Below are 15,768 nucleotides of genomic sequence, written 5' to 3'. Positions count from 1 at the left end.
TGGAAAAGGACTTCTCTATGAATGTCTTCAAAGCCATTTTGGTCATTAAACTTGGGAAGAGACAAAAATGAAATAATTTATAACAAACATTCGATGTCTATATTTTCTTAAGGATGAATCCACCTGGCTGTACTCAGAAATAAAACAATCCAAATAGATGATTTTTCCCCATACAGCAGTCTCCAAGTAATAATGAATAGAAAACCATTCAATGTTCTTCGATGATTAGAACACAGCCCATATAACCCAGCTATCACTACTCATTTGATGCCAGTTAGCAAAGCATACTGGGTAGGGGGGTGCAGCTAGGCATTGCAGTAGATAGAGCACTGGGTTTGGAATCAGGAAAACTCATGAGTTGAATTCCAGTATCAGACACTAGATGTGTGACTCCGGGAAAGTCACTTAACCCTCTGCTTCAGTTCCTCATCTCCAAAATGGAAAAGGAAATGGCAAACCACACTAGTGTCTTTGCCAAGAAAGTCCCAAATGGGGTCACAAAGAGGAGGACATGACTGAAACCACAAAACAACAACAATAAGCAAAGAACACTAGGGGAAAGGAATACCTTATTTAGGGCTGTTTGAAAATTTAGTCCAATACAATATAATTATGTCATATTGTCTCTGTCTCTGTCTCTCTCTCTCCCTTTTTAAGTCTTCAAAACATCTAGTTGAATATTCTGGTCACAGTAAGAACTCAAGAAATGTGGCTAACAGACTGTCTCTCCACAAATTCATGGAGAGGTCAGTTGTCCAGAGTACATGGCTCTCTGATTGGGTATAGCTCTCACTTGTTTTCTTATCTGTACCATCCTGGGGAGCTTTACCAGTCAGATAAATATCAGAATGGTAGTAGTAGTAGTGAGGGGTTTCATCACACAACAGACACACCCAAAAGGTTAATTTTTTTAAAAGTATAATGAACTTTCTCTCCAGGTAGTTTACTACAATAACATTAAATCTACTGTCCCTTCTATATCAGAGACAGGACTGGAGCACAAATCTTTTAAACCAAAGCAAAGAACAGGAATACCGAGGAATAAAGGTTTCCCTTGTCATCAAACCTGTAAGATATATGGCAAATTAATAAGAGACAATCAGTGTCGATATTAGAATAAAGTGTCACTGGACTGCTATAATCATACCATATCACACACACATATATATATATATATATATATATATATATATATATATATATATATACACATATATATACATATATAAATGCACTACTATCTTTTGTGATTTCTACACAGTATTTGCCATAGAATAAATATTCAAAAAATTCATTAATAGTTTATTTTTCATAAATTCATAAATACTAGCACACATTTATATAGGTCTTTATGATTAATAATACATTTTATATGAATTTTTTCATTTGATTTCCCTGTGAGTTTAGTGTTACAAATACCATTATTTTTATTATACAGATCAAAAACTGGGAAACAGGAAGTTTAAGAGATTTTCCCAAGGTCACACATCAAGTAAATGTCAGAGGCAGCACTGGAACTCAGGTTTTTCATATCTCATAGAACTTCTCTATGGTGCCCCAAATCAAAATCCTCAGGGAAACTTCCTTTTCTTAAAAAAAGAATCCTCTAGAATTCTTTATTTCTATTTACTTATAAAATCTGGAAAAAATTACAGATTTAAATTAGAATTCTGCCATATGTGTTCTGTAGGTTGTCAAGTATTCTGTAAATGTGCCTGTCAATTACATGAATGAAATAAAAGAATATAGAATTTAACAAAGGATAAGAACAACTTACTTGTTCATTTTTGGTGAGTCTGGTTTTGTTATGAATGTCTGATGTAACCAAATTGAATCCATGTTTCTCTGATAAAATCCTCAAAAGTAAGACTACAGTACGACTCCCACACTTTCCAACTCTATTATATACCACTTGGCTTGGGAAAGGGAGTACCTGGGAAGAGAAAAAGAAAGGAATTAATATACTAAATAAAAACTGATGATAGGTTTTGAATTTTCATCAGATTCATAGTAACAATCTTGGTAAGCCAGGAGGCAAAAGTGATGAACCCATTAGAAAAATGTTTACAAGTTAAAATGTATGTGTGTGTATTATTTCTCTTTTTTCTCATATATATATTTTAATATATATAAACATGTACATATCATAAACATAAATACATTCAAATATATTTATCCTTTACAAATAAATATGTGTATAAGTATATAAATATTTATGTATGTTACTAGACTTAAATTTTTATTTAAATTTTTTATTGGTCATGAAAATCTTAAGGAGTTTTCCAGTAAAGAGATTCAATATAGAAATGCATAATTTAATAGTGATGATTTTGGTAGGCCAAGAAGTTTATCGGAAAGTGCTCTTACTATATCTAAATATTTGCAAACCTCTCATAAAACTTACCTGTCCCCTAATCTCCATTCAGTAATAAATAATCTATTTCAATGCCAAGGACTCAGGATGGAGGAAATTTTAAAGAAGGCAGCAGCTGGCTAGCTCTAATTCAAAAGATCCCTCTTTTTTAAAACTATATTTTACACTATATATACTCATATTATCTCTCATTACACCTGCCTTAATAACCTTATAACAGTTCTTTCTACTATTATTTTCTTCCTCCTCTTATAATTTGTCTTTTTTACTACTGCCAAAATCATTTTTCTTCAGCATGGATTTGATCATGCCAAATTTTTAGACTTTTCTCCTTCCTTCTTCTATTGTTTAATGTTGGGATAGGAAACATCAGGCCCATGGGGTCATAAAAAGCCTACAGAATCATTTGGTCTTGTGCAGCCATGGCAATGGCATACAGGACTCAAAATTCAATAAATCTAGTGCCTTGTTAGAGGTGAATTAATTAAATATTTGACCAAATAAAGCAGGCTAATTTTTAAATAGATAACTTTGTATGGTGTTTGAATGATGTTGTAAATATACAATGACCTTTAGCAGAAAAAAGATGCCCTGTTTCTGCTTTAAAGTATAGGTTAAGGATCACTTTGATGAAAACTTCCATGATTGGCAACTCTTTTGATAATAGCTTTGCCTCTCCATCCCTTATAAAACATTTTTGGGGGCAACTTTCCAATCCATTTACCATGTAATAATGCGTTTGTATATAAAATATTCTGCTATTAAACTACGATCTTTGAGACCAAGGTCTATGTTTCATAGCTAGAGAATTGCATGTCCTGTTCTTGTAGTCAGGAAAGGCTAAATTGAAATTTGACTCCAGACACTTACTAGCTGTGTGACCCTGGGCAAGTCAGTCTTAACCTCTGTTTGTCTCAATTTTCTCCTCTATAAAATGGGGATAACAATTGTATCTACCTCCTAGGGTTGTTGTAGAGATCAAATGAGATAATATTTATAAAGTTCTTAGCATACAAAAGGTACAAAATAAATATCTATTTTCTTCTTTATCTAAATTTTATAATCACTCTCAATTTTTAAGCATTTTACTATGTAGAATATACATTTTGAATATAAATATAGATTCTTCATAGTCATTGAATAAGTATTATTGAATTTATATTGAATGAACTTGGGATTTAGAGTTATATCTTAGAAATTGCGTGGAATTTTGAATGGCTACTTAGCTTCAAATTGTACTCTGCCAACTGTATGATGTTGGGTAAATTACAAAAACTCTCTGGATCTCAGTTTTTCCATCCATAAAATGATGACCTTTAAAGTCACTTTTACTTCTGATTCTATGATCTGCTCCTACCTGCACTGAAATGTCAGAGGCTGAAGTCAGGAAAACAGGATACTTATATGTTGGAAAGCTGGTTAACATTTACCTTCCTTAGAATGCTTAGTTAAGGATAATTTCACCTTTTATCCCATATTGTTATGACTAAAAATATACATTTCACAATTGGTAGTACTTATTGATGCAAAAATTTGCTTGGTTCTTTATGGCAAAATTGTCTATATCATTCATGTGGCAATTAATCATTCTCTATATTGTCATCATTACATTCAAGCCCTAGAGTAATATTTCAATGAGATTCATGCCTATTCAAAAGAGATGGGTCTAATTCCAAAAAGGAAAAAAAAAGCAAATGAAGAACCCACACCTTCTCTTCAGATTATGACATGAAACTATATGGATTCAATTAGTTGATAAACAAAGAGAAAAGGATGAAAAGGAATAAAACATTTATTAGATTTCTAATATGGGCCAGTCGTTGTGCTAAATCCTTGGCAAATGTGATCTCTTTTAATCCTCACAAAAACCTTGGGAGATATATGCTCTTATCTTTCCCATATTTTATCTGAAACTGAGGTAGAGAAAGATTAAGGGACTTGCCCATATTTGTATAATTACTAAATGTCTAAAGCTGGATTTGAACTCAGGTATTCCAGACTCTAGCATCAGTGCTCTATGTACTGTGCCATCTTGGTGTCTTAAGGCATTAACATATATATATATATATATATATATATATTTCTTTCTTTTAGGTTTTTGCAAGGCAAATGAGGTTAAGTGGCTTGCCCAAGGCTACACAGCTAGGTAATTATTAAGTGTTGAGACCGGATTTGAACCCAGGTACTCCTGACTCCAAGGCTGGTGCTTTACCCACTACACCACCTAGCCACCCTATTAAATATTTCTTGAAAATTATATATATATATATATATATATATATGTATTATATTTCTTGAAAAGGTGTTGAGCTGAGGACAGTGAAGAGACTTAGAAAAGTCCATGCATATTTTTGCCCATGGTTTAAAATTATGCAAAGCAAATGACCTTCTTTCAGGTGTGTGGTATATGGATTCTTATTAATTAAGCTACTAATTTGAAAACAATGCTTGTAATTCCAAAAGAACCTAAGTCATCCATTTGAATGGGCTACTTATACAAGGAAACGGAATTAACTTTTCTTCTTTGAAATAGTAATTAATGTAAATAATAATATTTTGTCCTTCATTCTCAAAGAAGACCATGACATCAGGGAGGTGATGCCATGACAATCATATGACTTGGATTTGAGTGAGGGGGTCTGTGCTAAGTCACCAGCCTCACTTTCTTCTCTGAAGAAAAGTGGTCCAGTGGCCAGATATGAATCAGAATGACTGGAGATAACCCTGGATGTGAGGCAATCAGGGTTAAATGACTTGCCCAAGGTCATGCAGCTAGTAAGTGTGTGAGGCTGGATTCGAACTCCTATTCTTCTGATTCCAAGACCCTATTTTCTTTTGTCACTGAACATAGATGTTATTGGTCATTTAATAGTAGTTGCTTAATTTAAAAGGGTTGCTAATTATAAAACACTCTTGTGTCCCTTATTTCATTAAAATATAAATTTAATATATATAATTAATATGAACATTTGCTCCTTAAATATAATATGCTCCCAAGTACATAAATTTCTGTACCATTACTTCTTTTGATGTATCTAAAATCCACAAAATTATAGCTATAAAGTAGGAAAGAAACTATAACATAAGCAGAAAACTGATTACTAAACAGGTAGTATTAAGGCAAAGTACACTGTATTTTTCATAGAATGATCTACATCATGGTTTCAAGCAATATGACCTTGGGCACTTCACTTACTCTTTTTTGGGATTCATCAGTAAAATTGGAATAATATATTTTTTAACTTTAAACAATTTTGTTACACAAAGGTCATCACATAATTGGATATTTCTCTACTTTGTACATAATTTTAATTAATCTTCATCTATACAGAAAGGCTGTTTCTGAACTTTCCTTCTAGTGATAGTAACACTAAAATTCTGATTTAACAGAATAATAGTAAAAATGCCTCAGCTGGTTTAAGTTGAAAAGCAAAACATTGTTACATGGATCTTGCAACCATTAGGAATGTACAAATGTCTTTATTCAAAAAATACAAAAATAAATTATCTATAGGCATGGATAATGACAGCAGTAAACCATTACATATTTTGTCAACTGAAACTGGTAATAGATGGTTATAGTATCAGCCTTTAATTCAGTCCTGTCTCCAACTTTCTCTGAAGTTATTGAAGAGTACTGCATCACAGATCATAATGATAAGTGCATTATTCTATAAATTAGAACATGATGCCTCCCATATCTCCATTCTTCCCATACCAGGTTCTTTCTCTTCTTTAGGAATTTCAGTAACAACAACTTCTGTTGTGGTTAACAGAGAAGTTACACCAGCAGCATCCAACAAAGCAGTTCTTCCACCTTAGTTGAGTCAATTATTCCTTTTCCAAGTATATTCACAAAATCTCCAAGCATGGCATCTCTGAGGAGTTTTGTAAAATTTTTTCTACTAGCAATGAGCCTTCAACACCTGCATTTTTAGCAATGGTCACTGCAGGGATTTTCAATGTCTTTTTAATTATTTCTATTCCAATTTTTTTTGATCTTCATTACTTGGAGTTAATGCTTCTAAGGCAGGAATGCAGTGAAGCAATGCACAGCCACCTCCTAGAACTCTGCCTTCTTCAACAGCAGCATGTGCAGCATTTAGTGCATCAGTAACCCTATCTTTCTTTTCATTTACTTCTACATCACTTGTTCCACCAACCTTTATTACAGCTATTCCATCAGAAGGTTTGGCCAAACGTTTATTTAACTTTTCTTTTAATAGTCATTCACTAGCAGTAATATCTAATTGTTCAATGATTTCCTGAACACGTTTTTCAACTTGGGATTTTTCACCCTTTCCTTTCAAAAGCATTGCATCGGGCAGCTAAGTGGCACAGTGGATAAAGCACCAGCCCTGGCGTCAGGAGTAATTGGGTTCAAATCCGGTCTCAGACACTTAATAATTACCTAGCTGTGTGGCCTTGGGCAAACCACTTAACCCCATTTGACTTGCAAAAATATTTAAAAAAATAAAAAAATACTAAAAAAAAAAGCATTGCATCATCTTTTGTCACAATAACCTAAGTTTTCCAAAGTCATGAGGTTGAATATCTTCCAGATTCCAAGATAATCCTTCTTCTCCAAACACTGTACCACTAGTAGCAATAGCCATATCTTTAAGCTGGTTCTTCCTGTTGTCACCAAAACCTGGAGCTTTTTTGTTTTTAGTTTTTTTTAATTTTTGCAAGGCAATGGGGTTAAGTGGCTTGCCCAAGGCCACACAGCTAGGTAATTATTAAGTGTCTGAGGCTGGATTTGAACTCAGGTACTCCTGACTCCAGGGCTGGTGCTCTATCCACTCCGCCCCTAAACCTGGAGCTTTTACAGCAACAACCTGTACTACAACTTTTAGCCTGTTCAAAACCATTGTACTTAGTGCTTCTCCATCAACATCTTCTGCAATTATGACTAAAGGCTTCCGATAGGCATTTGCAGTTTCAAGTACAGGTACAATAGACTGGACACTAGAGATCTTTTTCTCACTTAAGAGAACATAGGCAGTCACATTTCTGACCTTTAGCTGTATTAATAAAATATGGAGAAAGATAGCCTCTGTTAAGTTTCATGCCTTCAATAATTTCCAATTCATCATTCAATGTTTTTCCATCCTTTACTGTGATGACACCCTTTTGTCCAACCTTTTTCATTGCATCAGATATTATATTACCAAATTCTAGGTCTCTATTTGCAGAAATTGTAGCAGCCTGAGCAATTTTTTTCAGGAGTTGTGACAAGTTTCAACTCTTTCTTAAGTTCAGCAATGACAGCATCAATAGCCAGCATCACATCTCTCCTGATCTCCACTGGATTTTACTCCTTTGCTAATCTTCTCAAAACCTTTCTTAGCAATGGAACAATGGCAGTGGTAGCAGTATTCCCCAGATTCTTCATTTGTGTTATTGGCAACATCGTGAACTAGTCTGGCACCAATGTTTTTATATTTGTCCTTCAAGTCAATTGATTTTGCAACAGTCATGCCATCTTTTGTTACCTTGGGATTTCCCCAACTCTGTTCAATGATCCCAGTTCTCTCTTTTGGGCCCACAGTTACAGCAACAGCATCAGCTAAAAGATCTACACCTTGAAGCATTAACGCTCAGGCATCTGCTCCAAATCTGACATCTTTAGCATAAGCATGGGTCAGGTTATGGGGCCAGTGCTCGAGATACTGTCCCTACCTGGCGAAGGGCTGCGGACAACCGGACCATTTCTGCAGGGGCAGGCAGATAAGCATGTGGTACAGATTGGCAGCAACAAATGAGGAGGGGAATAATAATTTTTGCATCATTTAAAGTATTCAGGTTGTGAGGGCCATATTAGGTAATGTAATATAAAGGATATTATTATTATTATTATTGTTGTTGTTATTATTATTATACTATTATTATTATTACTAGTAGACGTTTTCAAGATAGATTTGAAGTTAGAAGGATTCTTAGAGGTCATCTATTTACAACTACAATTTATAGATGAAGAACCTGAGGTCTACTATGTTACAGAGTCAGGTCTCACATGTAGGTTTTCTAAATCTGAAATCAGTGATCTTTCAATTACATCAGTCTTTATCCCCATAGATTCTGACATAACTTAAAATCTATTTTCATTCAAAAACCAATACCCTCTCAAGTCATCTGTCTGAACAAAGAACTCAAAGCTCAAATTACACATATGTGATTGGTTTTCATGTGTATTTATTACACGATTGTCACTCCTCAAACACATGAATACATTATACAAATAAGTCTTTTACATCTTCTCAATGAAATGTTTCAATTTTGCCAAAGGACACATTTAATGAGAAAAAAAAGTTTCTATGTGGCAATTCAGAATAAGTCATGGTCACTTCTAGGGCAGGAGTGTGATAAGGGTAAGGAAGAAAAAAAAAGGAAAAAATTAAAATCACATGATCACTATTGTTATATATTTAAAAGAAAGCAAGTTGTATATAAAAGATTTGCTGTTTCATATGCAATCATTTCTAGTCTACTGTTATGGAAATGCTTGTTTTATTTCTTAAGTTCAGGATAAAATAAATTTAAAACATAATTTTAAAGCCAGAAGGAATATATAACCCCTATTTAGGTGATATATATATATTATTTTGTTTTAGATACTTTCCTTCTTAATCTTGACTTGGAATTTCCTCCTTGGCTGCAAAGATAAAACTCATAAAGTATAATTCTTTTTCTTACTCTGGTTGTACATTTCTTTTTCTGGATCTGATTCTTTTTTTGGTTGCTCCTGTTTTCTGTTACTATCTATTTGAATCCCCAGTGCCTTCTTTGACTTGAATCCTCAGTGAAAGACAAAATATTTTAAATTTCTTCACATAGAGATATATCCAATCATTTTTTTCTGTTGAACTAATCAAGCCATAGCAAGTGTCTCAACTGAACTGGATTGAATCTTATCAGCCTGGTCATAGTGTTATCCTTTATTTCTCCACTAATGAGAGCTCTACAATGAGGAAACATCCTTGTTTCTCCCTCCTATGAAATAATGTTCTTGTTTATAACAAGTGCAGTATTTTATGTATAATTTCTTTTTCTAAAATTAATTTTATTTAAGGCAATGGGGTTAAGTGACTTGCCCAAGGCCACACAGCTAGGTAATTATTAAATGTCTGAGGCCAGATTTGAATTCAGGCACTCCTGACTCCAGGGCTGGTGCTCTATCCACTGCCACCTAGCTGCCCCCTTAAATGTAGTATTTTAGAATAGCTCCTTGGAAGCTCTTTTTTTTTAAAAAAAAAAGGAAAGTAGAAGAATATAGTCTTTGCCATTTCCCTCCTTTCCTCCACTGCTATTTCTAGAAAAAGTAGAGCAGACACTCTCTTGAGGGTTATTTTAAACTTAAAAAGGACAGAAATAAAAAAGGGGAAACTAGTTGTGTAAAATATGTATAAAATTCAAAATGTACTTAAAATTTCTATTAAAGACTTAGGCATATCCTCAATGCTTCTGAAAAAGATGAAACATCTCCAAAGTTAGATTCAAAATTTTCTTCTTCCTTATCCATCACTTGCCCAAAGATAGAATTTCAATCATGGTCAGCTTGCAGACTTCTGCTGTTCATTCACTACCAACTGTTACCATCACCTTCCTTAACCCTCTTCTTCCAGCTGTCCTTTAGCGAAGTTACACACACACACACACACACACACACACACACACACACACACACACACACAAACACACACATAAATTCCCTCCCCCCCAAAAAAGCATACTTCATTCTTGGCAACTATAGCTAAGAGAGCATTCTGTCCGTGGTTTTCATTTTATGGACAATTTGTAAAATCCAAGGGGTCTTTGAAGTATATGAACTACATGTTTTTATGTTAGCTGCCTTGTAATTCCTGCATATGTCACAACCCCCTTGAAGTTTAAGAATTATGTCTCTGTAGCCTGCCAAATAAACAGAAGACTTTATAAACATATGGCAACTAAAAAAAATACAACCAGATACTATCTCCACTCCAGTGGGCTCTCCCTAGTTTGAAAAAGGGATAAGTTTCTTAAGACTTTCTTTAAAAAAGCCAGTATGATCTGGATTAAAATTTCCCTAATGTATGACTTTAGACTTTTCTTGGGAAGGATAATAGTGAAGGATTTGACTATTTCTAAGCCTCAAGAAAAAGTTAATATTGTACTGCATGTCTCCAAAGAACTCAGATTTTTCATATAGAATAGTCTCTTTTCCAAAGTCTTGCAACTGATAAGGGTACTGGGGTAGGGTAAGAAGGGAAGGAAAATGGAGGAGATCAGAGAGAATACTGTTTGTAAGTTACTGTACTACTATCCTTAGTGCAATTCATTGTTTGAGATGATGGGTAGCTGTGGGAATGCTTGAGCTATTGATCTTTAATCAGTTGAGATAAGCTTCATAATTGATCAGTCAGCTCAGGATATTTGTATAGATTGGTTTTTATCATGTAGGTTAATACAGTAACTTAAACTCCTTTTAATTAGAATGACTAGAGGATAGGTTTTTGTCCAATGTCAAAGGTTTCAATTGCCATTGAACATCAACAATTCCTTGTTCCTTCTAGTTATGCATGAATAACCACTTACAAGGAATTAAATGACCATGTCAAGCCAACAAGATGATAGGTTTTTATAAATACCTACTAAGCACCAGGAACTATGCTAGAAGAGAAAAGACAAAAACAGAACTTGCTCTCAGATATATCTTTGATGTTAAAACATACCAGGTGAGAATGAATTTTACTCAATAGCACTTTCCATGACTTTAGACAATTCATCTAATTTATCCGACTATCAGATTTTTCTCTGTAAAGGGGGTGGGGAATTGAACTATATGATTTCTAAATCTGCTCTGGTTCCAAAACAATGATCTTGTGATCTTAAGAATGTTTTATTTGATGGTTTTGAATGAATTTCGTGATGCTAAAGAGGATGTCTCTTGTCATTATTATAAAAATCAATAGTTATGAATAGAATGAAATGGACCAAAAAAACTCCAACAACCTGGGATCAGAAATCAAAAGATCTCAATGCTAGGCTTAGTTGTATCACTATTTAACTCCAAGGCCTTGGGTAAGATGTTTAAATCAGTTTGGATTGGTTTCCTAATCTATAAAACCAGGTGGTTAGGCACCACTTACCTTCTTTTAATTTTCCTTTAAAATGTGGTTTTCATTTCCTATTTTGCATTTTCCATTCATTCATTCATTTATTTTTTTTCAAGGCAAAAGGATATACAAATAGCTAATAAGTATCAAGTGTTTAAGTCTGGATCTGAACTCAGGAGCTCCTGAATGTCCATGCTCTATCCACTGCACCACAAAGCTGTTCCTTTTCTATTCATTTTTGAGATAGTTTTTAATTTGTTAGTTTCCTAAGAGGTAGGGTAATAGAGGCAAAAGAGCCTGGAAGTAGGAGTGAGGGATCTATGTTCTGTTATTATCTTTGTCATTAACTGATTGTGTGTGTGACTTTGGGCAAGTTTCTTCTTTTTCCCCCCTCTTCTTCCCCTTATCTGTAAAAAATTAAGGAGGTGGCTAGGACAAACCTTGGAGACCTGCTATGGACAGAGCTATTCACATCCAGAAGAAGAAAAAACAAAACAAAATAAAAAGCCCCAACAGAATCTGAATGAACACTACATTCACTTTTTTAAATTTTTTCTTATGTTTTTCTTTTCTATCTCATGGTTTTCTTTCTTATCCCTTAATCCTAATTCCTCACACAGAAAAGGACTAATCATTAAACATATTAAACACAAATGGGTATGTACAATATTATCCAGCCTGTTCACCACTGAGGGGAAGAGGTTGAGAAAGGAGGGTGGAAGACACTTAAAAATATACACACATATGTAGATGAATGTTGAAAAACTTTCATAACATGTAATTGCAAAAACTAAGTATCAATTGGAAATTTAAAAAATATGAGGTGAACTAGATTGCAAAAGATGCTTCTAGCCCTCTAAACAGTGATTCTAAGATGAGAATATAAGACATTTGCATATTTTAAATTCATTATTCTTGTGGTGCCATGTACCATTATTTAACTTCATTTAATGCCATAAGAACTAGATATCCTATTTTCATAATGGGAAGCAACTTGATAATGCTATTCCCAGAGAAATAATACACAGCATATTATAACAGAATCTGGATACAAATAATCTATTTTCATAATGAGTCAGAAATCATTTTGTGTGATGTGATGTGATGTGATGAGAAACTAGAGTGGATAGAACTTCTAAGACATTCAACAGAAAATAATTTCTAGATTCATTTAAAATTAAATTACCAGATAGCCTCTGTTAAAGATTATGAAAAAATAGATGAATTCTTCAAAACTTCTTAATTCGATGAAAAGGAAAAAAAACATGCAAGTTGAAGAATAGTAGGATTAATTTTCAATTCAGGAATTCACTAAAGAGAGTTTCAGAAAGTTTCTGAATGGGAAGTTATCTCACTATTCTTATAATTCTAACAGAAATTTATAAGTTGAAAAAGCAAATATCAAATATAGTAAATTCACCCAATCATTCTGCAATGTACTAAGTGTTTACCAAATGTGGGACACTATGCTAAGTGCTGGGGATATAGAAATGAAAAAAAGACATATTAATGCCTATTCTCAAGAAGCTTGCATTCTCCCTAAGGAGGCAAATTTTCCTTTATAAGGTTGGCAGAACTCAAAATTTCAGAATTTGTTTCCTGCCTAGAATACCAAAAGTGATGATATTTTTAAGTCTTAAGAACTTCCCAGGCTGCATGTGTCAAACATACTGTACATAAGCAGAGATGAAGGGAGTAACTGAAGTTGGAGATACTTGACTATCCCAAAGGACTATTTCCAAGTGTTTGTGCGTGACTTCGGCTTTATTTTTCCTAATCTGGCAACCAAACACTGAACATATGCTTGGCAGGTTGAAGCAGATCTACTGGAAGCCTTTTTAACCTTCTATATTACTTTTACTTAAAGATATAAATGGAGAAAGCCTATTATGAGTTTGGCACTGTCAGTTTCCGCTAATGAATCTTTGAGTCATATCTCAGATGTAACACTGAGGACAATCTAAATCTCTAAAATAATTTTTAAAAAGTTGATATGTCTGGTCTCATACACTTAATAATTACCTAGCTGTGTGGCCTTGGGCAAGCCACTTAACCCCATTTGCCTTGCAAAAACCTAAAAAAAAAAGTTGACATGCATTAGGGAGGGTGGATAACATGATAAAATTTTGGTGCTTTCCTATGAACAGAGATTATAAAATACCATCTAATTTCTTAATTGACCCTAAAACTACAGATATTATAGCAGAGAGGAATCATAGAGTCTCTAATAAAAAAAAACTAGAACTAAGTCATCTGGTAAACATTTATTAAGCACTGACTATATGCACTAAGAACTGTGCTTATTGCTGGAGAAAGACACAAAGGTAAAATACAAAACAAACAAACAAACAAACCAAAAAATCCCTCCTCTCCAGGAGCCCACATTCTAATGGGAAAGAAGTAGAAACAAATATGTACAACCAAATTATCAAGGATAAATTGGAAATCATGAATAGAGGGAAGCTAGGGGAATTAAGGGCATTTCTGAAGACGTCAATCAATAAACATTTATTAATTATGTACAATGTGCTAGGTATTTGTTGAATATTTTATAAATATTATCTCATTTGATCCTTATAACAGACTTATGAGGTAGATGGTATTTTAATTCCCAATTTACAATTGAGGAAACTGAGGTAGTGATTAAGTGACTTGCCCAGAGTCACATAATTAGCATCTGCCTGAGTCTAAATTTGAACTCAGATCTTCCTGTCTCCAGATCTAGTGATTTAGTTTCCTCATACAGACAAATTTTTTGTTGGGACTTGAAAGAAGCATTTTCACTTAATTCTAGGTTTGAGGCAGTAATGTTCATCAGACCAGAATAAATACGTCTGATATATTGGCAGTTTTGGCAATTGCTAATAGGAAATATTGCCTGTCAACGTTTAGGAGATTCCAGGGAGGGAAGTTTAGATTTATCATTTCATTAAAGAAACTCCTTTCAGTAGAAAGAATTCTTTCCTTCTATGCATATCAGTACCATATCAGTATCTTAAAACCTCAGAAGATGTTTCCTGAGGCTTTGAGAAATTAAATTACTTGTCCAAACTTACATACCTAATAATTGTCTTTAGCAGGACTTAAACCCAGGAACTCCAGTCCTTTATCTGTGTTACCTCTCACACAGACATAGAAAGAAATGTCCTTGTTTTTTTTTTATCTATAAAGCCTTTCCCCCAGGTTTCTAACTTCAGATTTACTCCTTACCTGGATCTATAATTTTTTTCAACTTAAATTTGTAAGACTATCAATTAAATTGGAACAACTAGGTGGTGCAGTGGATGGAATTCAGGGCTCGGAGTCAGTTTTTGAGTTCAAATTTTGAGTTCAAATCTGGGTTAGACACATCAGTTGAGTGATCCTGGACAAGTCACCTAACACTGCTTGCCTCAGTTTCCTCTTGTGTAAAATGAACTGGAGAAGGAATGATAAACCACTTCAGTATCAGAATGATAAACCATTTGCTGAGAAAACTCTAAATGCTGTTATGAAGAAGAGTTGGATATGATTGAAATGACTGAACAACAAGAAATACAAATTAAAGGTGCTTGAACTTCTATTTTAGGAAATTTTTTTTTCTTCCTTTGAAGTCCATTCTAGAAATGAAGGATTTTAATTCACTGTGTTGCCTCCACCAAGGGTTTTCCACTCAACAATTTATGTTCCTCCAATGTAGTCCAAAGTAGATTTGTAATAATGCTAATGGAGAATGTGTTGATTATTGCTTGGTAGCTTCACAATTTAGAGGGCAAAGTAAGTATAAGCAGTCCATTCATGGTTTCCATTACTCCTTCAGAACCATTTCTTTTACAACCACTGCTATATTACAGTTGACTATTGTTTATTTTTAAGATATCAATTGACTTTATTACCTGTATCATAACAACAGCCTTCTCTCCTAATAGTGGTCAAGGCAAGTTTCCAAGGCTATTCAAATGATATATGATCATATCTGCAGAGTCAATTTATAGCCTCCTGCTCTCCTACAGTCATACAATGCTATGAATGTAAGGTAAATCAGGGTTGGAAGTAGCATTGAAATTTCTGCATCTGATATCTTGCTAAGTAAGCACTCTCCCAATAATTGATCTAGTCATCTAACCCTTCATTTTACAGATGAGAAAATAGAATCCCCCAAAAGAAAAATGACTTGTCCTATGTCACACAACTAGAAGGGAAAAGAACCAGGACTAGATTCCATGTCTGCTGGTACCAAATTCAGTGATTTTTATATTCTACCAGATTACCACCCTGAATTCCTCAAACACTCCGGTAATTACTTAACAACCCTTT

At 34.0% G+C, this 15,768-nt stretch overlaps 1 protein-coding gene and 1 pseudogene across 1 annotated transcript in view; both read right to left on the bottom strand.

Annotated features, from left to right (window-relative positions):
• Positions 1 to 2,422, bottom strand: part of UST (uronyl 2-sulfotransferase) — a 168,542-nt gene extending 166,120 nt beyond the window's left edge. Inside the window, exons 1-2 of the mRNA XM_074190054.1 lie at positions 2,405 to 2,422; positions 1,778 to 1,933 (exon numbers count right to left, since the gene is read on the bottom strand). Coding sequence (XP_074046155.1) covers positions 1,778 to 1,933; positions 2,405 to 2,422 — 174 coding nt within the window. The remainder of the gene's footprint in view (positions 1 to 1,777; positions 1,934 to 2,404) is intronic.
• Positions 2,423 to 4,684: 2,262 nt separating this feature from the next.
• On the bottom strand, positions 4,685 to 9,498 carry LOC141488069 (60 kDa heat shock protein, mitochondrial-like; annotated as a pseudogene).
• Positions 9,499 to 15,768: the final 6,270 nt, after the last annotated feature.

The sequence above is a fragment of the Macrotis lagotis genome, chromosome 5 (assembly GCF_037893015.1).
Source record: "Macrotis lagotis isolate mMagLag1 chromosome 5, bilby.v1.9.chrom.fasta, whole genome shotgun sequence".
Lineage (NCBI taxonomy): Eukaryota > Metazoa > Chordata > Mammalia > Peramelemorphia > Peramelidae > Macrotis > Macrotis lagotis.
The sequence above is the reverse complement of the archived record's forward strand: the minus strand, read 5'-3'. Positions and strand labels throughout refer to the sequence as shown.